Source organism: Pollicipes pollicipes, unplaced genomic scaffold, assembly GCF_011947565.3.
Source record: "Pollicipes pollicipes isolate AB1234 unplaced genomic scaffold, Ppol_2.1 Scaffold_7231;HRSCAF=8579_pilon_pilon_pilon, whole genome shotgun sequence".
NCBI classification, from domain to species: domain Eukaryota; kingdom Metazoa; phylum Arthropoda; class Thecostraca; order Pollicipedomorpha; family Pollicipedidae; genus Pollicipes; species Pollicipes pollicipes.
In genome coordinates this window covers 32,263,654-32,285,378 of record NW_023597034.1, presented here as the reverse complement: position 1 = coordinate 32,285,378, position 21,725 = coordinate 32,263,654, and the positions used below count along the sequence as shown (strand labels likewise).

The 21,725-nt window shown below is 54.0% G+C and overlaps 1 protein-coding gene across 1 annotated transcript in view; it reads right to left on the bottom strand.

Moving 5' to 3' along the window:
• Positions 1 to 2,263: 2,263 nt before the first annotated feature.
• Positions 2,264 to 21,725, bottom strand: part of LOC119110015 (iporin) — a 31,644-nt gene continuing 12,182 nt past the window's right edge. Inside the window, exons 4-14 of the mRNA XM_037233763.1 lie at positions 20,498 to 20,687; positions 16,301 to 16,679; positions 15,785 to 16,204; positions 15,291 to 15,622; positions 14,828 to 14,905; positions 14,241 to 14,402; positions 12,569 to 12,674; positions 4,483 to 4,707; positions 3,936 to 4,401; positions 3,604 to 3,812; positions 2,264 to 3,324 (exon numbers count right to left, since the gene is read on the bottom strand). Of these exons, the coding sequence (XP_037089658.1) occupies positions 3,159 to 3,324; positions 3,604 to 3,812; positions 3,936 to 4,401; positions 4,483 to 4,707; positions 12,569 to 12,674; positions 14,241 to 14,402; positions 14,828 to 14,905; positions 15,291 to 15,622; positions 15,785 to 16,204; positions 16,301 to 16,679; positions 20,498 to 20,687 (2,733 nt within the window). The 3' untranslated portion in view covers positions 2,264 to 3,158. The remainder of the gene's footprint in view (positions 3,325 to 3,603; positions 3,813 to 3,935; positions 4,402 to 4,482; positions 4,708 to 12,568; positions 12,675 to 14,240; positions 14,403 to 14,827; positions 14,906 to 15,290; positions 15,623 to 15,784; positions 16,205 to 16,300; positions 16,680 to 20,497; positions 20,688 to 21,725) is intronic.

The window sequence follows — 21,725 nt, the reverse complement described above, 5'->3', positions numbered from 1 at the left end:
CAAATCATTTGTGAAAAGCGCGCCTTCTCTCGCTCTTCACAAATTTGTGGCGCTTGATGCAGCCAACAATTTTAGACCATTTCCAGTATGCAAGGATTGCAATAAAGCAAACAAACTGGTGTGCGGACGGTTCCGCCCTATCTGGTTACCAACTATGTAAGTACACAACACCGTACAAATCTGGCCACTCGCCGCAGGTCGCGCTGCCTGACACGGCCGACTGGATACCCACTGAGTTAACCAAGCCTGGGTCGCCGCCGTCACGTCGATGGATTGGCTTCGTGCGTTTGCCATTATGGATCACTCAGCTTTTTGTGCTAGCTACAGATGTACGACGTAAGTCCCAATTATTATTTTGAAAATAGAATTGCTGAGATTCCAACCAGGGTCTTCTAGTTACCATTCCAGCGCTGCACCAACTAAGCTTCTGGCGACAGCCGGAGATTCGGCCGAAGCGTTGTGTACTTGCTAAAACACCAGACAACGACGTCGGTACGGGCAATTATTACATCAGTAATAGCAAGAAGTGTATCTCTCTCCTCCTTGTCCATTGCTGTGTATTTCCGCTCATGCTATGCTGTCTCTCTGCCTAGGGTGGAGATGGGGGGAGGCGCACCACCCCGATCAGCCACAGGTGGTCGTGTTTGGGGCTAGGGTTGCAGATTGTTGTCCCAACATTATCACCTCGACTTTAGATGAACTTCGGCGGTGTTGAAAGGTCGCCTGGTTACGTTCGGGGACCGTACCGGCGCCGAAAGGTGTCCGAACGACCCGCAGTGTCTCGGGGGGTCTACCTGACGTCTGCCATCTCTTAGCGTGCCTGCCGCGCGTCAGCCGCAGGTGCGCTGGAGCCTCCGCCTTTCTACCTCCCCGTCACTGGCCTGCTAACCTCGTGCCACGCTGTCTTTTCCTGAAGTAGCCTGTCTCTGACCAACAAAGCCTTCGGCAGTCGGCGGTATCTGTTTCCAAGCTAGACGGATTTTCAGATGAGGAGCGTGCGTATAACATAAATGCAGCTGTTTGATAAATTGCTTAATCATCGTGCATACTTGTGTACTGTTGTGCTATAAATTCTATCCCTTACCGTGTACTTGACTGGAATCGACAGCAGCCTGCAGCGGTGGACTGATCTCTGGCAAACCGAAGCTGAAACGAGACTAAGCCGTCGTTACGTCAGCTTCCGCTGTACACGAGACTTGCGCAGAGTTACTCCCTACCGTAAGCGACTTACAAAAACGAATGACAGATCTGACGTACTCATCTTCGGCAGGAGAAGCCCGCCGGCCGAATATCCTGAGCCACCGAGCGGGGGCAGTTTCAAACACGCCTCCGAGGACGACGCGAGTGACATAACGACAGCAAATGACAGCAAACGCCGGGCGTCGCGCAGCGGTACGACAGTCACAGGCGTTTGCGCCGCTGGGAGCTCGCACTGTTGGGCTTTGTCTTTGCTCATTGCACCCGTGTTCCCCGACGGCTGACGTTCGAGGCTAAAGGGTTTGCTAACTGAGACACGCGTGCGAGCGTCGTGTGCAAATCAGCGCTAATTCGGTGAGTGCTAGACGCGGCTTCACCTCTGCGTGTCGTTAGTCGGCTGGAAGTGGTTTACAAGGACCAATGCACAGAATGGGATTGCACGGGTTGAAGGCACCAGATAGATATGAGCATTCTGCTACCAAGAGAATGGGCTATGTCACCAAGCGAGTGGAAAATACTTCATGGTGTGATCCTTTGGGTTCCTAACTTTGAAGCAAGAGCATGTTCCGCAAGAAGGTTTAGCCATTTGTCTTGCTCCCCTATATGTTTTACAGCGAGATGGTACTCCACCGCTTTTCGGCGTAAACACACCCGTTTTGATGACAGTTGAACTATTAGACACGTGTGTGTGTGTGTGTGTGTGTGTGTGTGTGTGTGTGTGTGTGTGTGTGTGTGTGTGTGTGTGTGTGTGTGTGTGTGTGTGTGTGTGTGTGTGTGTGTGTGTGTGTGTGTGTGTGTGTGTGTGTGTGTGTGTGTTTTCTTGAAGCATTCCTTCTGCTGGCTAGTTCATATCAATTCAACCCCCACCTCGTTTTAGGTGGCAGCCTGCGTTGAATGACATGGGTACCACTTCACGTAGAAATTTCTCCAAATGCAATCAAATGTATATCCACTTTGACCCATAAGTATGTAAACATTCAGTATCCGACAACTAATGCTTCGGCAGCGTTGTCCTTCGAGGACAGCATGATCATCAGGTGATTGAAAAGCTTAGCCTCCGGTCGCAAATGTATATGTATTTACTATCGACTCCATTTGGAACAATAGACATGGCAAACAGAAATGGGCGAGAAGATATGCGTATGTGCAGTTGCCTGCTCAAAGTATCGACAGATGCACTGTGCGCGGCGAAGGATGCGCTCACTAATTCGTGGGACGGCACTGAACCAAACGCACCTATTGCCGACTACCGATCACGAACACAGAGTTCCGCAGGTCTATACAGGAGAACGGAGCACGCGACGACACTTGGAAAGAGAAACGCATACAACCGGGATGCGGACATTGCACGTTTTCCCCGCTCTCGCAGCTAGGGCGACCTCGCGCCCCTTCCCCTCCCTGCGGGGATTCGTCGCCGCTCCTCCGCAAGAGTGCTGACAGAACGTTTCCGTGGAGGCGCTCCTAGCCACTATGACTCGCGATACACCAGAGATCATGTGTTGCGCCGGACCCAATGCCCCATGCTGAATACAGTCCGTGGCCGACGGGCGGGCCGTGTCTGTGGCACGTGCGTCCCCCGCAGATGCGCCGGGGATCGCCGCGCGCCGTCCTCCGACTTCGCCTGGGGTGATTATATAGACGTGCAACGATGGGATCATGAGAGACGGAAAGAGAGAGAGAGGGGGGAGAGAGAGGAGAGAGACAGGAGAGGAGAGAACGGGAGAGCAGCTGGCGCGGTTACACACGGAGACGGCGGCGGGCGCGGATGACAGCCTACACGGAAAAGCTTTGGCCACGAGGTTTGAATTCGACCGCTGCTGCGGCCCCGCGCAGAGGAGTCCGTCCTCTCGAGCCGCCGGTCACTCGCGCAGAGCTGCGCCGGCGTTCGAGCGCGTCTAGACCACTCAGAGCGCGGCAGCGCGCCCGGAGCGGGCCCAGAGCGCCCCCGCTCGCGTGCGCGCTCACAGCACGTCCAGGACGTTCTTGCGAGCCACGAGGCCGACGCGGTCGTTGCGGGCGCAGAGGAGCCAGTCCTTGTCGACCACGCCCACCACGCTCATGGCGTCGTGCCGGTTGTAGGACAGGTAGCTGCGGTCCGACGCGTGGTAGTGCGCCAGGGAGCGGACCCTGCAACACGGTCACAGTGAGTCCAGCAACCACCGCGGTGACCGCCACGTGCTGCGGAGGAGGTGCGCTGCAACAGGTATGGTTATGTGCAGGCCAGCCTCCGCCACAGGATGGAGCGACCGAGTCGGTCAAAATCAACGACCACCAGCCATGCCGAAGGTACTGTCACTGTAGAAGAACTTTTTATGACCTAAAGCCGGCATCTCTTCCTCCTTACCCGCTTGCCACTCCCCCACCGCTCCGTACGCTCCCCGCCCGCGCGCATCATGCCCCACGTACCGTTTCGTCGGCTTCCCATCCGCTCCGGGCGTCGTTGGTTCGCGCGCCGCTCGGAGCCGGGACTCGCGCGGCCGGCCGTGGCCGCCGGCTGCCCGGCCGCCCTTGGCGCGGTTCTCCTCGTCCTTCTCCTCCTTGGGACTGAGCAGCCTGGCGCCGGCCGCCGCCTCGCTGCGCGGGTGTCGCCGTTTCAGGCCGCCGCCGCCGCCCGCCTCGCCGCCGCCGCCGCCGTTGCGTCCAGGGCCGGTCGGCCCGCCGGAGGAAGGTTTGGGGATCTGAGAGGGTCGACTGACGACGCCGGCGTCTGAGGCCGAGGCGGGCCGCCCGGCGCTGACCGGGCGCGGGATACGCGATTCTCTCCTGCCCGGCGTCTGGCCCTTGGCCATCTTTTCCCACTGCTGCTGCAGCTTGTGGAACTTGTCCTTGTTGGTCTTGGGCGCCAGAACCTTGGTTTTCGGGGCGGCGTCGGGCTCGCACTGGCGATCGCCGGGTCTGGTGGGGCGGGCGGCGCTCGGGCATCGCGCCTTCAGCTTCGGCTCACCGACGGAGAGCGGCGACCTTGACGGCAGCGTGGGCGCCTTCGCTCCCTCCTCTTCCTCCTCGGCTTCGTCGAGACCTTTCCCGTCGTCGCCGTCGTCGTCGTCTCGATCGTCGTCGTCTCGGTCGTCGAGTTCGTTGGCGGAGCTCTCGGAGAGGATGGCATCGAGCGCCTGCAGCAGCTTCGAGCTGAGGTCAAGCCCACTCCAGCGCTTGTGGTCGGCCCTGGCGTCGGCCGGCTGGCCGTCCACCGCGTCCACCGTGCTGCGCGGCCGGCCCAGGCGGCGCCGGCGACGCGCGCCGCCCTCTGCCGCGCCACGCCACGAGCCGGCCAGCCCCTCCAGCCGCTCCCCCAGCCGGCCCAGGCTCTGGTAAAGCATGCGGCTCTCGAAGAGCAGGTCGATATGGAAGGCGAGCTGCGCCAGCCGCTGCAGCTGCAGCACCAGCGTGTCGTACTCGGCGCGGGCCGCGCAGTTGGCGTGGTACAGCAGCGCCTCCGGGGAGTAGTGCTTGCGCACGACCGACTCTCGCGTCCTCAGGTAGGAGAACCACGAGTCCAGGGACTGCGTGCTGCCGGCAGAGGACGTCCGCTCAGACGCGGCACGTGAGTCGTGGTGAAGGTGGACGCGACTTATTGTGGATTTTGTGCTCAGTTTGCTGGATGGCATTTCGTGCTGATTGCCGCCATGTTTTTTTATATTTCTGCGCCTGATGGCCTGATATCACAGTATCCTGATATCACCCTGATATCACCCTGATATCACCCTAATATCCTAATATCACCCCATACCTGGTCTTCGGATCAAAATGCACTCCTGATTAGCCTCAGCAATGTCAAACTGATACTGTTCGATGCTCACTAATCTTTTTACCCCTAAACACCTTAGGTCCCAGCTCCGTGCCCCTCATCTGTATCCTTACCTCTTGCCGTCGCGTTTGTGTGCCCCATACTTTCGATGCGCTCCTATTACTGGTATTCATTTTAATATGAGCACAAATATTTTTGCATTAGTAAACCGGGTTAGCAGGCGGTAGTCGCGACCAAGCGTTCAGATGCACTGCACCAACAAAAGAAAACAGCTGGCAAATAGAAAAGTGCCATCTGGATCAGAAGAGGCTGCCGCAGGCTGTTGCGCTAAGCAAGTAGCGCAGCAGCCCGTGGTAGCCTCTCTTTTATACCACGGTGTAAACGCAAGTCCACGCACCACGCACCGGCATCGGAGACGGCATCGCTCCGCATTTGGTTCGGCCCAAACAGATGTGATTTGATTCAAGCTTTCAAATCTGGCCACCAAGCTACTGAACACGAGCTCAGCAGGGGTCAATTTGACCTCCCCGAAGGTTTTCACAGAATGGTTGAGCGGCACAGTCACTCGCGGCAAACCTGGTGGAGCTGTAGACGATTAAAGGGCAGATCTTTTGGTATATAAATTGGTGTGTCTTGCATGGTCGCTGACCTACAGCAGGTGAAAGTTAAGCCGTGGCTGTCAGCAAAGGCAGTTTCTAGGGAATCGTTCAATCTGATGCGACGACGGAATGTTAGACGAAGCCATACATCTCTGAGATAGTTTCTTAGGCAATACATCAGTCAAACTTAGGATTACAACAAATCCATGGACCTATGGTCAGGTATAAATGTCAGACCGATGTCTAAACCAACCTGCTTTTTAACTCAAGAGCCTGCTGTTCGAAGTAGTTTCTGGTGCTCCTTTCGAAATTGTCAATAACAGGGACCACAACAGATATCTTGCATAGACATATCAAAGGTCAGAGTAGGTCACTCATCTAAAATGACCCAGCTTAACATTTTTTCTTTGGGAACATGGCGCGTAGCGACATCCTCGACGCTTATTGAAATGTGAAAATCACAACAATATCTTATGATTTTGGGTTACCATGACCTTCCAAAGGCCAAACAAGGTCACTGGTCTTAAATGAACGCCACCCACCTTCTGCCAAGAACGGGCACCTAGCTTCAAGGTGTTGGCATGAAGAGGTCTGGGAGTAATTTGGGCATAAATTCGAAGTTTGACATTGTTTGACCTCCCTTGACCCTAAAGTTATGACGTAGGAACCTGCGATTTGGGCACAAGTAAGTTCAGCCAAGCCATCATGCGACTTTGGTGCTCCTAGCTTTCTTAGTTTTTGTACCTCAGGGGGCATATTGACCCCCAGCCGATTAAAGGGTATTCAACCGGTCACCGAGCATGTCAACAATGCTCAATCTCTGTGCAATGCCCTTCCGTGTTGCAAAAGCCACCGGCAGTGCCGTGCGCGAGCTCTCCCTGTGCTCCCCGTCGCACCATCGGGTGGTCGTGCACCGACAGCTACGTTTGGCCGTCTGGCGAGTGACTGTGTGAGCCTGTCTGGTAAGTGACCGTGCCCGTCTGTCTGGTGAGTGGCTGTGTCCGTCTGTCCGGTGAATTACTGTGTCTGACTGTCTATTGAGTGGTTGTATCTGGCTGGCTGTTGAGTGGATAGGTCCAGATTTTTGGTGGGTGACATGAAACTGTTTGGCTGTCCGGTGAGTGAGCGTGTCCGTTTGTACGATGAGTGACCGCGCTCGGCTGCCCGGTGCGTGAGCGTATCCGTCTGTCTGGTAAACGACCGTGTCCGGCTGCCCGGTGAGTGAGAGTGCCTGTCTATCCGGTGAGTGAGCGTGCCCGTCTGCCCGGTGAGCGAGCGCGCCCGTCTGTCCAGAGAGTGACTGTGTCTGGTGAGTGACCGTGCCGTCCGTACGGCGAGTGCCCGCGCCCGTCTGTCTGGTGAGTGAGCGTGCCCGTCTGTCCAGAAAGTGACTGTGTCTGGTGAGTGACCGTGCCCGGCTGTACGGCGAGTGCCCACGCCCGTCTGTCTGGTGAGTGAGCGTGCCCGGCTGTCCGGTGAGTGGGAGTGCCCGTCTGTCCGGTGAGCGAGCGTGCCCGTCTGTCCAGAAAGTGACTGTGTCTGGTGAGTGACCGTGCCGTCTGTACGATGAGTGCCCGCGCCCGTCTGTCTGGTGAGTGAGCGTGCCCGGCTGTCCGGTGAGTGTCTGTGTCCGGCCAGCCGCCCGCAGCCGTCCTGCGGCCGGCAGTGTCACACGTCCTCTCCCACCGCCGGCTAATGACCGGAAGGCGCGGCCACCCTCCCGGCGAGCCTCTCCCCGGCCCGGTAATTAGGCCCCGCTGACAGCCGGTACGTGTCGCGCCGGCCCGACCTGAGGTCCCGCGGGGCTCGGGGGCGCCTCAGCTCATCACCGTCGTGTCCGAGCGCGCCGTACTGACGCCGGGATGTGATTATTCTTCCGCCGCCCGTGACGCCCGGTGGACGTGATGTACCAGGCGGAGGAACGGGACGAGGCGAAGGAACAAGGGGCATGGGATGTGGAATGTAGTGATGTGAGAGATGAGAATGTTGTAGAAGGAGGGAGTGGTGACGACATCAATGGGAATGTGGTAGTAAACTTCGGGGTGGTAATGTCGATTGCTCATGTATTTGACCTGAATACGTCTCGTCAAGATTACATGCTTCTGTGACTGTGTGCCGAAATATCAATGCTGCGCTACTTGCGTAGCACTGCAGTAGACGGCCCACGCAAAGGCCGGGCTTCAAACGTTGCCAGAAAGTGCCCCGCGCAAACCGAGGCGTCACTTGATTGGCTTATTACAAACATCGGGTCCGCTTTCGCTGATCGGGTGAACTTTCTATCTTTTCCTAGAGGTTAACCGTCCTAGCATGCCAATGGATCCTCATAACCTCATAGCATGCCAATAGGTCACAGGCACGCATTCAGAACAGAGTCAAAGCATTACCAGCACGGCAAGAATGATAAAATAAAGCCACGGCGTTGAACAAAAAAATGAACTGCATGTTCTATGATTGGTGTGTCAAGTATGTTAAGTATCTTTAAAATATGGCTTGCAAATGTAACCCGAAAATCCATTTTGACAACGGCTAGCTCCTTATCAAGTATTGCAGCTATCGCCCGGTTTTAACATGCGTCAAACATTGCTGGATGCGTCCAACACTTACAGACGACAAGCAATCCAGCACGTTGTTCCGTGAATTTCAGGTATTTATCTGCCCTGGCTGCTCATACCTGAACAAAACCTTGAGCCGTACCGAAACTAAGGAAACCGTGATTTTCTTTCTCGTGCTGCTGCAAGCACAGGGCGACGTACGTGCCAACACGATTGCCTGCAGGTACTGTTTTATCATATCGTGTCTATCCCGTGTCGTTTTTACCGGGTAGCCTAATCTGGTAACAAATGAAGGCCAGACCGGGTCAATTTTTCAGATTTTGTCAATTTCATGCCTCCTTAATTTCATAAGTGTTTCAGAAAACCACGACTGATCAAAAAGTTTCTCTAAATTCAGCGCAAACGTTTGGAATTGATCCATTTCTGGGATCAGCGACGACACTAAGCAGTGTCTGTTGCGTGAGTCTTGCCTCCACCATCCGGTCGTGGAGTTCCGGGTCAACCACAGGATGTGGCGACGAAAGCCTAACGTGCCGCACTGCTCGGCACGCGGCGCGCTACGCTCTCACGTCACGTGACCTTTGGCGCGGCCGCCTCCACCGGACTCCGGCCACCCCAGGCGGGAGCGGCGGCCGGGTCCTAATGCGGCTCGAACCCACACCAACACGCTTGGGTGAATCGGAAGGCAGGCTCTGGTCAGCTGAGCTATCGGTATATCGAAGCTAACAAAGCTTGCATGCAAGTGAAATGCAAATATTGTGGAACAACTTTGGAAAAATTGTACTTTTTGCTGAAAAAGGCTTGCACCTAAACGTGCTACAGACATGGCAAATCCTTTTCCTGCCATTCATCAGTTCGGTTTCTGACACACCTTCTACATCGCGATGAATATGTTAATAGCCACCAAAACGTGTGAACGCAAAGGACATTGCTGCTAATACAAAGCAAAGCCCCACGGGCCACAGAAAGGGGAGCCGGTCGGACGCAGCGGGCCGGGCTGTCGAAGCCACAAAGTCTCCTGCCAGTTCGCCGGACGAACCCGGACTGCAGCCTTGCGCGTAATCACCGCTAACCTCGCGCGTAAGATCCGCTCTGAACGCTTCAGTTGCGTGCTTAGATCAACGCATGGGTTGGACCTTTGCCCACTACTGCACGCTTATTCGATCCTTTTTCTGTGCCATATGATTGCGTTTTTTTTTGCACCGGGCCAGGTGGAATTTATTGCCAATCGTCTATGTGGGCGCTAACCGTCTGTTCATATCAGACCGGTCCAGCGACCGAGGCCGGGGAAAAACGTCGACTAATGGAGCACAATTCGGCACCATCTGTTGTAATGGCCGCAGAAAAGTAATGCACCATCAGTTCTTAACAGAGAATAGATATATTTGGTGTCATCAGGTAGACCACTCGGGTGTATTGGTCATCATGCTGCCATCACCTAAATGATATGGCGGTTGGCCATTCCATTTTTCATTTTCGGCCGTTGCCTCCGCAATGCGTATCTCGCGCGTCGTTCAGCCACGGCCCTTGTTCCATGTTGAAAACTCGACAACACACGGTTTATTACGTACTGTCTACGCCAAGCTAAAGCGCTCCCATTAATGTTGACCAGCATTTTATGAGGTCTTTGCTTCGAAAGCGGTAGACGTTTTTGAAAAACACTTATTTCCGACAACACTCAATTGGACATGATCGATAATTTCCTGTTGTGGCAAAGACGAGCGACGCAACAGCTCTGACACGTGATCGGACGCTAGGTGGGTTTCTGTACGGAGACATAGTGGTTGTTTTTGTCAAAGCTTACAACATGAAATGTTATGAAGCCATTATAAGCTTGCGCTGATAAATAACAGGCCAGCTGGTACTGATAAAACGAAAATATCAATGATTTGGATATATAATAATATTAGACTATTCCAGGTAGCGCTTATGATCTCAAGCTTGTGACTCGTGACTCGTGACTCGTGACTCGTGACTCGTGACTAATAAGCAATAAACGTGTCTTGGAACGTCGGGTGCTCCCACAATACATCCAAGTAATGATGTGATATCGTCGTTAACCAATACCTATCGGATATCGGTGGCTGTCAACTTTTTGGAATATAAACTTCCAGTGCCAAAAATTAAGGGTATGTTTTTTTATTTATTGCGTTGTTTTTTATTGCATTATATGTTATATATTATATATATTTATATATTTGTTTTATATATATATATATATATATATATATATATGTATATATGTTACGTATTATACATATAAATGTTTATTGCGTATGTAAGGAGTAATGTAGCCTTTGAAATGTTTCTGAATGTCATGAATGGATACTTAAGTCCGAAGTTGTTTGGTCTGTTATTTGTTGTGTTGTAGCATCTTGCCGGGTTGGCGAACAATGTGTTTTTCTTGTCCTGATTTTGTCTTCGGACATAGAGTCTATAGTTACTGCACATCGTTCCCCAAAGTATGGCGAAAGGTTTCAAAACGTCTCACATATAAACCGCTAATATTATATCACTGCAAGCTAACATGCCAACTTTCGGAATGTGTTGCGCTTGCATACATCACCGACTCTGCCCGTACAATGTACATGGTGCCTGACCCCTGTGATCAACATTTTCAAACCTCACACTCGGTGTGGGTCACTGCAACCGTCCGGCTTCGCCGTCCGTGCTTCGCGCAGTCCTTGGCACAGGATGATAGTGTCGGGTGGTCGTACGGCAGAGCTCCATCGATTTATTATGTTGTATGTTTCTAATGTCGGTGCATGCACGGGATAAGAGAATGTTATCTATTCACCTGCGGTCTAAGTTTTTTATATTTTTGTCCTTGACCCTGTTTAATTGCGATTATGACCCATGGGATGCCCACGCCCATGCAATGTGTCCAATAATGTGGAGGACGGTACCTTGTTCAAAAATATGATAACTAATGTACACGGAGGCAGTCTGACATTGCCGTTGTTTTGTTTCAAGTTATTCGAAAGCGCAAAGCTAGGGTGAGATACATATGCCATCTACAGCTATCTGCTGTGTTGCCTTCTGGCCAAACCCCAAGGTGTATGAACTAACGCAACCCTTAGTTAAGCAGTAGTTAATGGGCGCGGTAGTTGCATGCCAGTCAGTTCGTTTGCCGGTGCTTGTTAAAAAGCATGTCATTGCTCTCGGCAACATGAGAAACCCCAGCATCCAACCGGCATTTTTTAATCTCATCTAAAGCAGGGCATGGTTAAGAGCCACCATCGTCGACGGTCTCCGGTACTCAAATACCACTCAGCTGCATCCAAAATCAAAACTAGCCGAGGGTGCTGCCGCGGAACAAAGCCATCGTGAGCTCCACCCAGGCCAGGCACAGCCCTGCCGCGCTCTGGCCAGCCACACCCCGCCCTGGCGTTGGACCGCGCTCTGGCCAGCACGCCCCGCCCTGGCGTTGAACCGCGCTCTGGCCAGCCACACCCCGCCCTGGCGTTGAACCGCGCTCTGGCCAGCCACACCCCGCCCTGGCGTTGAGCCGCTCTCTGGCCAGCCACACCCCGCCCTGGCGTTGAACCGCTCTCTGGTCAGCCACACCCCGTCCTGGCGTTGAACCGCTCTCTGGTCAGCCACACCCCGCCCTGGCGTTGAACCGCGCTCTGGCCAGCCACACCCCGCCCTGGCGTTGAACCACTCTCTGGTCAGCCACACCCCGCCCTGGCGTCGAACCGCGCTCTGGCCAGCCACACCCCGCCCTGGCGTTGAACCGCTCTCTGGCCAGCCACACCCCGCCCTGGCGTTGAACCGCTCTCTGGTCAGCCACACCCCGTCCTGGCGTTGAACCGCGCTCTGGCCAGCCACACCCCGCCCTGGTGGTGGACCGCGCTCTGGCCGGCCACATCCCGCCCTGGCGTTGAACCGCGCTCTGGCCAGCCACACCCCGCCCTGGTGGTGGACCGCGCTCTGGCCAGCCACACCACGCCCTGGCGTTGAACCGCGCTCTGGCCAGCCACACCCCGTCCTGGTGTTGGACCGCGCTCTGGCCAGCCACACCCCGCCCTGGCATTGAACCGCTCTCTAGCCAGCCACACCCCGCCCTGGCGTTGAACCGCGCTCTGGCCGGCCACACCCCGCCCTGGCGTTGAACCGCTCTCTGGCCAGCCACACCCCGCCCTGGCGTTGAGCCGAGAGCGGGGCCGGGAGTCGAGCTGGAGCTCGGCCGGCGCCGGCGGGGCGGAGACTAACGCCGTCCTGATTAGATCCGATGCAGAGGGGTCCCCGAGGTCAATCTGGCGATGCGCGTCGGGTTATTACCCAAACGTAATTAGCGGGACCACCCTGGCTATTGGCGTGTTTTTGCAGCCGGAGGATTGATTATGCCAGCGCCGGACACGATCTTTGTCCGAGAAGCGGTGATCTGTCTCGGGAGTACGTGCGAAAATGGTTCACTCACCTCCAAGCGGAATGCGACCGAAAGCCAGGCAGTGTTTCCCTGAACTTACTTTAGCAAGCCGAAGATGAATGCATTGAATTTGAGAACTCCCTCCGAGAGCCCGTCTTCGTTGTTCAGCTTCATCACCAGATCCTGCAATGCTTGAGGACAGGTTCCTGAAAACGACGAATCACGTGGTAGCAGGCGGGAGGACATCAAAAACATCCCGAGATGATTGGTTGGCACCGCTCGGTTCGCAAGGAGCTTCGGGTACCTCACTGAGAGCGAAGCTCCTGCCTCCGCCCAGTGAGCGCGGGAAGCCGCTTTCTTTGTCCTACTGAAGGACCGGCTTCGTTTCTCTCTTTGACCGAGAGAGGCCACTGATATTTTTTCTAGCTGCACGAACTACTTAGCTACCCACCAGAGGCGTCATTTTGTATGCCTCGGGGGTCCTGAACCCCCAATAGTGTCTTGAATCCCCGCAATGCTCTTCTGAGCCCCTTATATATTTGAGCAAAAAAAAGAAGAAAGGAGAATACTGAGCCAGTGAAATGAAGCAAGTGCTTGAACTGCTAGTGCGCTAGGTCCCAAGCGCATCGCGACCTGTTATCGTCATCATTATCACTATTACATCGTCTTCAATTGAAAGCCATTCTTCAACACAAAAATAATTTGGAACCAACCACATTTTAAATTACAATTTTGATATCAAAGACGCAAACCAACGTGTTGGAAATCCGAGCGATATCAGGGTTTGGGGGCAGGTTAGGTCAATTTATTGACTTAGCAAACCGATTTTAGAAAGCGACACCCCTACTTCCCGCAACCGATGGACAGGCAACTAGGGGGGGGGGGCTGCTCCGTTCCGCCACCACGCAAAGAACTTTACTTTAACGGTCATTTAAGTCTAATAAAAGCAATAATGCAAGTTCTGACGCTCCCTGTTCGGAAATGAGAACGACGCAGATGAGCACTAGTCTAACCGTGCAGGAACGTTGCATCTGGAAGAAATATGTCTTGTGTTTGGGAAATAATGCTAAGATGAAGAATTCAAGCTTAATTGTATTTCTTTTTCCGTTAATTATGTTACCTAGTAAATTAGCAGGTCATTAGCAACTTTAGCAACAAGTTTCAGGATGGCGTAGACAGAGACAGTCTGGTAATGTCTGCAATACTCCATGTAGCCCTGGGTGTCTCCACATCAGCTCCTATTCCTTCGTAATCCTCAGTTGTGTCTGCTTTCTTCATGTCTGGGGGCTTATTGGACTAGCAATGCCGCCTGCCCTGCAGTATCGATCGCTTCTGGCTCACAGCAGATAAGGGGTTAAATGGACTGTTGATAAAAGAAGTGATGATTTATTGATAATTGAAAGAAATAGGTAACCAACGACTGGTGCTTCACGGAAACGATGGCCAGGAGGTGGCAAGACACCGAGAGAACTGACGAGTTTCTGACAGCTTACGGAGGGAAATAACTTACTGCCGACAGCTCACAGGTCAAAGTGACCGGCTACCGACGGCTCACCACGCGAGGTAAGCGGCTGCTGACAGCTCACCTGGAGACGTAACCGGCTACCGACGGCTCACCAAGCGAGATAAGCGGCTACCGACATGTCAACGAGAGAATTGGTCGGCTACCGACATCTCACCGAGCAAGGTAAGCAGCTACCGACAACTCACGGAGAGAACTGACCGGCTACCGACAGCTTACCGAGCAAGGCAACCGGCTACCGACCACTCACCGAGAGAAGTGACCGACTCGACGATCCGCCAGCCGCTGTTCTGAACCTCGCCGAAAGCCGTGTCGAGGGTGGTCAGGAGACCATGACTCAGGATCATGTAAAGCGCAGGACAGAGCCGGTCCAGCACCAGGTAACCGCTGGCCGGACGGTGGCCGCCGCCTCCTGAAGAAAAACGTCACCAAATTCACCAGACGTCGCCAAATGTCGGTACATTGCCCCAAATGTCACTGGGCCTTTCCGGAACTCCAGGGCATCGTAACAACGTGACGGTACGTCGCCTTGCGTTACCGAATTCACCAGATCATTCGTCACCATGTTTATCAGATACTAGACCGTAAGTTACCAAAGCATGTGACGTAATACAACATCAACCAGCGTCAGCAAAAATCAAGAATTTCACAGCAAACCGCTAGCCGTCTCAAGACATCTGAGACATCCCAAACACATTTTCGAGCACAAAGAACACTCAGTCCTAAGCATACACCAGTTGTTCTTCGTTTGCTGTAAGAGGAACAGGGCCAAGCCATCGCTTTCCTCTGCAAGTTTTACGTTCAGTTCTGTTCGCCACACTCCAGGCATCGACTTACCACCGTTGTCCATGTCGAAGCCCTCCTGGAAGTACGAGACGATCTCGTCGACCGCCTCAATCAGTGGGTTCAGAAGACCTGCAGCGGAAAAGATCGTCACAGGTCTGGTTGTCACGTGGTCAGTAGCATCAACGCCATCCGCAAGTGTGATGAATCGCTTGGTGAATGCCGTAAGTTGGCTCCGGTCATGAATCATCAACATCATCATCATCATCGAGTGAACTGGTCGGCATCATCATCAGCATAATTAACGTTCCAGGTGGCAACAGGCAAGAAGTGATTGAGATTACGCTACGTGAGAAAGTGTCAGCATAAGTGTAAGTGCAAGTGTAACTGTGCAGGTGTAAGATCGTACAGATCCACAAAATATGCGGTAGGAGAGAGCAAAAACATTTCAGGTTTATGTGACGCAAGACGAAAAACCGCACTGCACCCTCTCCGCCAGTTTGGTGCCCAAACTGACCTTTGAAGCTCTCCTTCTCGACGATGATGACGCGCTTGGGGTGCGACGGCGAGGGCGTGCGCGACTTCACAACGCACTCGGAGCGTTCGCCGAACACGAGCCGCATGCGCGCGTCCTGCCGCTCGCCGCCGTCCTCGATCTCCTGGTGGCTGTCGGAGAAGCTCACGCGCTTTGCCTTGCCCGCCTCGCCCGAGTCGTTCAGCCGCGGCGGTGTCTTGGCGCCGGCCATGCGCTCCAGCTCGCGTTCACTGCTGACCGCGAAGCTGGCGGCGCCGTGCAGCCAAAGCTCGAGGGGCTCCTGCAGCGAGCGACGGGCGGTGGCGGCGCAGGCGGCGCAGGCGCGCTCGCCGGCGCCACCGCGCCGCAGAATTCCCTTGCGCTGCGACTCTGTGAGGCGCGCGTCGGCCGCGTGCGGGCAGGGCGTGCCGGCGGCCCGCGGCCGGCGCGCCGTCTCGGCCGCCGAGTCGCACTGGCCGCCGTGTAGGCGGCCCGGCGCCGCGCCGTCCGCCGGGCCGTACCCCAGCTCTTCCACCACGCGCTGGAAGTCGCGCGGCAGCAGCAGCCGCAGCGAACCCCAGTCGCGGATGTGCGAGAGGTTGCTGCCGCGCAGCGTCTCGGCATCGCTGCACGAATAGGGCCGGCGGGTCTTGCGGCGCGCGGCGGTCTCGGCGCGTGCCGGCGCCGGCGGCGGCGCCTGTGGACACAGATGCACGGACGCCTGGATAGGGCACTGCTCCAGGAACTGGAGGTTCGGCATCGAGTAGTGTGGGTAGCAGACGTAGAGCGACGTCCGGCCGGGCGGTGACGGCCGTCCGGACAGCGTGGCCGACGTCTGGATGCAGTGGTCGACGTGCGGCGGGCCGCGCCTCGCCTGCTCGCGCCGGCCGGCCCGGCCGCGTCCGCTCGAAGCGTCACTGGACGAGGAGTCGGTCTTGACGGCGGCGACGGCGGCGCGCGACGGCCGGTAGGGAGCGGTTGGCACCGGCTCCAGCAGCGTCAGCCGCGCCGGCGGCCGCTCGCCGCCCGGCTCGCTCTCCGACTCGCTCTTCATCGGACAGTCGGGGCAACTGTCGCTGTGCGCCGTCAGCAGCTCGCTGGACGACTGGCCGCAGCTGGACGACGCCAGCTGCTCGTGCCGCTGCCGCACGAACAACCGGAAGAGCGACGTGTTGGCCTCGTGCTGCGACTGGTTCACGTCGTACACGAGCACCGAGCCGGATAACGGCGCGTTCATCAGTGCGTCCGGCAGGCTCTTGGACTGGGCGCTGGCCGGCGCGGAGCCCGGCGGCCGCGGCCGCTGCTCACACCAGGTCGTCAGCGGGCCGGCCGAGTGGTGGAACGGCTGGTGGCAGCGCGCCGCCACGTTGTCCACCGGGGCAGGGTCCCGTCCTGAGGACCGTGACGCCCCCGTTAGAATTTACACGAAGAAGATGACTGTGAGCAGGCAACAACTGTGAGCAAAAGCCTCCGTGGCATTTGAAAGGGCATCGGTCCGCTATGTGCGCAATTTGAAAGATATTGGTCCTGCATGAGGAAATTTCACGAAAGGCTGCTTCTCCACCTGAACCCAACGATTCGCAGCCCGCACAGGTCCGGACAGTCCGGTTCCGATCTCAAGGGTGGCCGGCGGTGAGGTCTAAATCCAGTATCGAAGCGACCTCGTTTGCGCAGCGCATTTTCTGTTCCACGGCAGGTGGGATCGCTAGACCATGACATCACACCCGCCAGCACAATAGCGTGTGCTACCTTATATCGCAAGGAGCCGATCCACCCTGGAGCGGAAGGTGATCTCAGGCTCGAGGGTACAGTTTCGTGTGTCGTCAAAACCATTCTTCTTTCGATACACGACATCAGGAGGGCCACGGAAACGCTTTTGCTGGTCACATCTACTGGGCAATCTCGCCCAACCATCCCCCACATAAGTCAGACAAATAGAAACCGCTATCAAAACTTTATGCTCTACTTCTTTCGCATGTTTGCGAGCCTGCCAGGTGTCTTCTGTGTCTTAATTGAAAAACTGTCCCGAGAATGCAAGAGCCATGGTCCGTGCTGCACCTGTTCTGGCAGCCTAATTCCGTGGTAATGATCGCGTCATGTCTTGTTCTGACGCCGCCGATAATAAATACGAGCTCTACGCGCCCGTGGCGGTCTTCGTCGAGAAACAGACATCTGCTGAGATGAAAGGCCGTTTGCGGACGACTGGACAATCATATTGATGTTCTCGTTACATGAGGGCCATCGCTATATCGCATGATTATCGCTATACCCTGATGTATGGTTCTTGGGAGCTATTTGGCATGAAGGAAAATGGCATGCAACCACATGAGAAACGTTAGTAGAGCATTGGCACCACAACATGATGTTTCTGGGTTTCATCAACTCCTATCGTTGTTCGCATTCACATTAACATATCCGCTGAAAAGATGGATGTTAACGATTCCCCCTATCTCCACGACATGCATACACGGGCCCGGTCTAGCGCGGCTGCTTCCAGATGGTTAGACTTCGCGTTACTGGAGCTGCTTAGGGAGTGACGGAAAATTTATGTCTGCCATTAGGCACCATATGTTAATCAGCGCAAGGTGGGGTTTCCTTCTCAGTGTCTCATTAAATTAGGGATAATGCCCAACAGGTGCGCGCGGCTAAATGCCAGAAATGGCGTATCACCATGACTTTGCTGCTCTTGGTCTCAACTTCTGGGCGGTTAAAGTTTGCCTCCGTGTTTAGGTAGCCGTCTGAATCAGGCATGTGGGTTTCATCTCTGAAAGCAATCGTACTTGAGCGAACTTCTGCCTTTTCAAGTGAATGGTGACATGCATAGTCAAAGTTGACTGCGTTTAGCAGCTTCTGTTGGTGTAGTCGCTAACTAAATTCTATTCGTGAAATTACCATGACTTTAATACTAAACTATTGAAAATAGACCCCGGCGGAGGGCTGGCCGCACCAGCTTGATATGATAATCTCCATCCATACATATCTATTATCTATCATCATACGTATATATTTTCTATAATCATACCTATATATTATCTATAATCATACATATATATTATCTATTATCATACATATATATAATCTATTATCATACATATCTATTATCCATTACCCCATTCAGTACTGTATTGAATGGGTGATGTGACATCAGCTGGGGGTCATCGTAAGTCATGTAAAGGCACCTCATGACCATTCATGTCCCTGGCTTTGGCAGACTCTGAACTTAGAGTGTGCGCCCATGATCATAAGCGTAGGAACGGAGGTGGGTGGGGGTGGCGGAACCCCAACTTCGCAAGGATGCTGAACATTGCAGGAAATGTTGCACATTTGAAGTTCCTGAAGCAAGCAATATGGGGAAATAAACTTAGTTGTTACTATCGGTGCACTTTTATCTGGAGAAGATTGTTCTAGACAGCACAAGTTATCGGTTTAGTAAATATACTCCTGAATACGTCATTGTCTGATTGTTTCATGGAGCGCTTGTATGACGTCGAGGTACTGCCAAACTACCCGTGCAGAATTGAAGCTCCTTGTAGCACTTCACAGTTGTCGAGAGATGGCAGCAAGGGATGAAAGTGTGTGCTAAGCCAAAACTTGCTATGTGCTTGTTTTTGGCACTTTCTCATGGTGTTCTTGCATCTTGAGGTGTGAGTTGAAGATGCTTACTTGTATTCAAGTACTCGATTAAGGAGCAGTTCTTCCGTTATTCGACCGCAAGTCTTATTTACTTAATAACCGGCAGAGCAGAAACTACGTTCAATTTCTTATATCATGTAGCACAAAACGTGTTTGACTGAAGTTTGACTGAATGACTGAAGTTTGACTGAAGTTCGCACAGCGTGCCCAACATTGTTCGAGAGCCAATTGACGTTGCCTTTGTTTGGAAATCGCCCTCACGGACGCCAGATCCGAACGGATGAACGGATATTCTCCTTGGCCTTTAACGTCGCCTGGCCTGTGTGGTGGCAGAATTTGGATGACGTCACTATAGCGCCACGCATGCTCGAATGGCCTTGAAATAGTATGCACGAAACGGTCTGCACGTCTTCGCGGGCGTGTAGCGCACAAACTAGAGGGTGACAAACTTCGTGTCTTAGGAATGGTATGGTTGTGACTGCACAGAATGATCTTTAAATTGACTATTTCGGCTTCAAATCTCATACAGATGTGGAACTCTCTCTTTGAATCCATGTAGGGCGACGAGGGAAGGAAGCTATGTAAACAATGGTTTGGCCCCTCGATGTAATCTAGGTGCGTTGAGTAATGCCTTCCAACATAGCAGTGTTTTTCGGCGTTGACCTGGCATGAATAACCCAAGCGTCACTGTTGACACATTCCGGCCATTTTACATAAGTTGCTGAGTGCGTTTGCGGGGAGCATTATGCATATACGTAATAGGGCACTAATAGCTTTATTCCTCGTATAACAACCAGAAGAATGCAGAGTTAGAGGGACTCTCTCAGTTCTGCTGGTTATTCTACTAGAAATAAGGCCAGTACTACTGTCTTATTTTCCAGCCATTCTGATTTAGCACATTTACCATTCACAAAAAGGGTTCACATAATTAGCACAAAAATTAACATACCCACCTGCCCTCTCCCCACGAACCACGCCCCCAAGGTGCCAAAGTTTCTGTACGATGCCAATAAAGCCGATTTATATATACTGTGATCGAGTCCTGGTGCATGCACTCTTCCTGTAGAACTGTCCACTGATGTCGGCGTCCAAACACGGTTTCCTATCTAAAGGTCATGTGTAAAGCTGCAAAAATATACGAGATCATGTTTCACGGGACCACGGTGTTGTGTCGTCAAAGTCGCAGCCGAGTGCCGTCCGGACACATACCCGCTGGGCGTTTCAGGACGTTGACCACGTACTTTTGACGCACCAGCTGTGTGCCCTACATGGTATGTCACATTTGTTCAGGTCCAGTATTTTAATGCCTGATCCAGTCTGGTCTGGTCTGTTAGTGCGTGGCCTCGTCTCATCTGCCCTGCCCTGCCCTGTCCTGCCTTTCCCTCCCCTGCCTTGTCACGCCCTGTCCCGCCCTGCCCTGCCTGCCCTGTCCTGCCCTGTCCTGTCCTGTCCTGCCCTGTCCTACCCTGTCCTGTCCTGTCCTGTCCTGTCCTGTCCTGTCCTGCTGTGCGCTGCTCTGCCCTGTCCCGCCTTGGCCTCGTCTTATCGCTCGCCTATTCTCGTCTCGCTCGACTCACTGGGGTCGTTGCTGCTGCTCGTCATGCTGGCCTCGAAGGCGATGGTGTAGTTGTTCATGTTGGTGCGGCACGAGCGGGCTATGTTCTCCGCCTCGTACGAAGAGCAGTCCAGCGAATCCATCGAGATCGTGTTGAACACCGCCTGCTCCTTGGTGGACGAGAAGAGCGCCGACGACTGCTCCTTCTCCTCCTGGAATGAGGCCGCGCCGGTATCAGTTGAGCCGCTGCTCTTTTGGGGCTGATGCTCACCAGCAGCGTGCAGCCAGATGGTGATTACACTATTTAGCCTGCGGTGGTTATTAGAACAGACCTGGAATTCTGATCCACCGGAGACCGCTTAAGCGGCGTCGTAAGCTTCCCGGTTTTGATGAAGGGATATGCCGCGCACCAATCTCCAAAACCCATTTTATGATCGATGGATGTTTTGACGGAGCTACTTTGTCCTTCACTGTGTCAATGTTGTGAGTAAAAGCACAAAAGAACGGATGCATGAGATCCACAAACTTTAGCCTTTTTAATTAGTCGCTCCAATCTTAAAATGGCCGATGCACGTAACGCGTAACAGAATCCGAGCACGAAATGGACGGTTTGACTCTTCCTGGCACAAGTCGCTAGACTGTTCCGCAGTGCACCACGGTCATGCGGTGCAGCGTGCGACGCTTGGCGCCTTTCAGCCCGCGCTTGGCCTGAGAGCCGAGGGACGTTCAGATACGGCGGGCCGAGGGATGCCGTTCCATGACAGACTGCATTGCCCCGACATCCCAGTGCCAGCATTGCCCCGCACGGGCCGCATTAGGCGCCGAGAGCACACACACCCTAAAACAAGGAATTTTATCGTTCTTCAGGAAAATGGAAATACGGCGAAGAAGTGGGGGTAAATGGCTGGAGCTATTCGTAGTACAGACAAAAAAAAAACAGGGTTGGGGCGAGGGGCGGGCGCAGCCCTTTCTTTTTTATAAGCTTTTTGCCGATTGAAGTATTCTTCGCCTTTATATTCGTCCATTTACCTTTTGGATTTCTCCTCCGGCCAGGTGCCTCCGGGTTTGGAAGGCATTACCGCCCGGCGACCAAGGCCGTGGGTTCCAGCAAGGAATATTTCGTGTCATGACATAGCTATTTTGGCTCTCATAAAACTCGAAGGTGTACGCCAGGGCACCCAGTAGACTTTCCCACCGAACCGAGACATCACATGGAATACCAAACAGGCTATTTCTTGGTGAGCGAATTC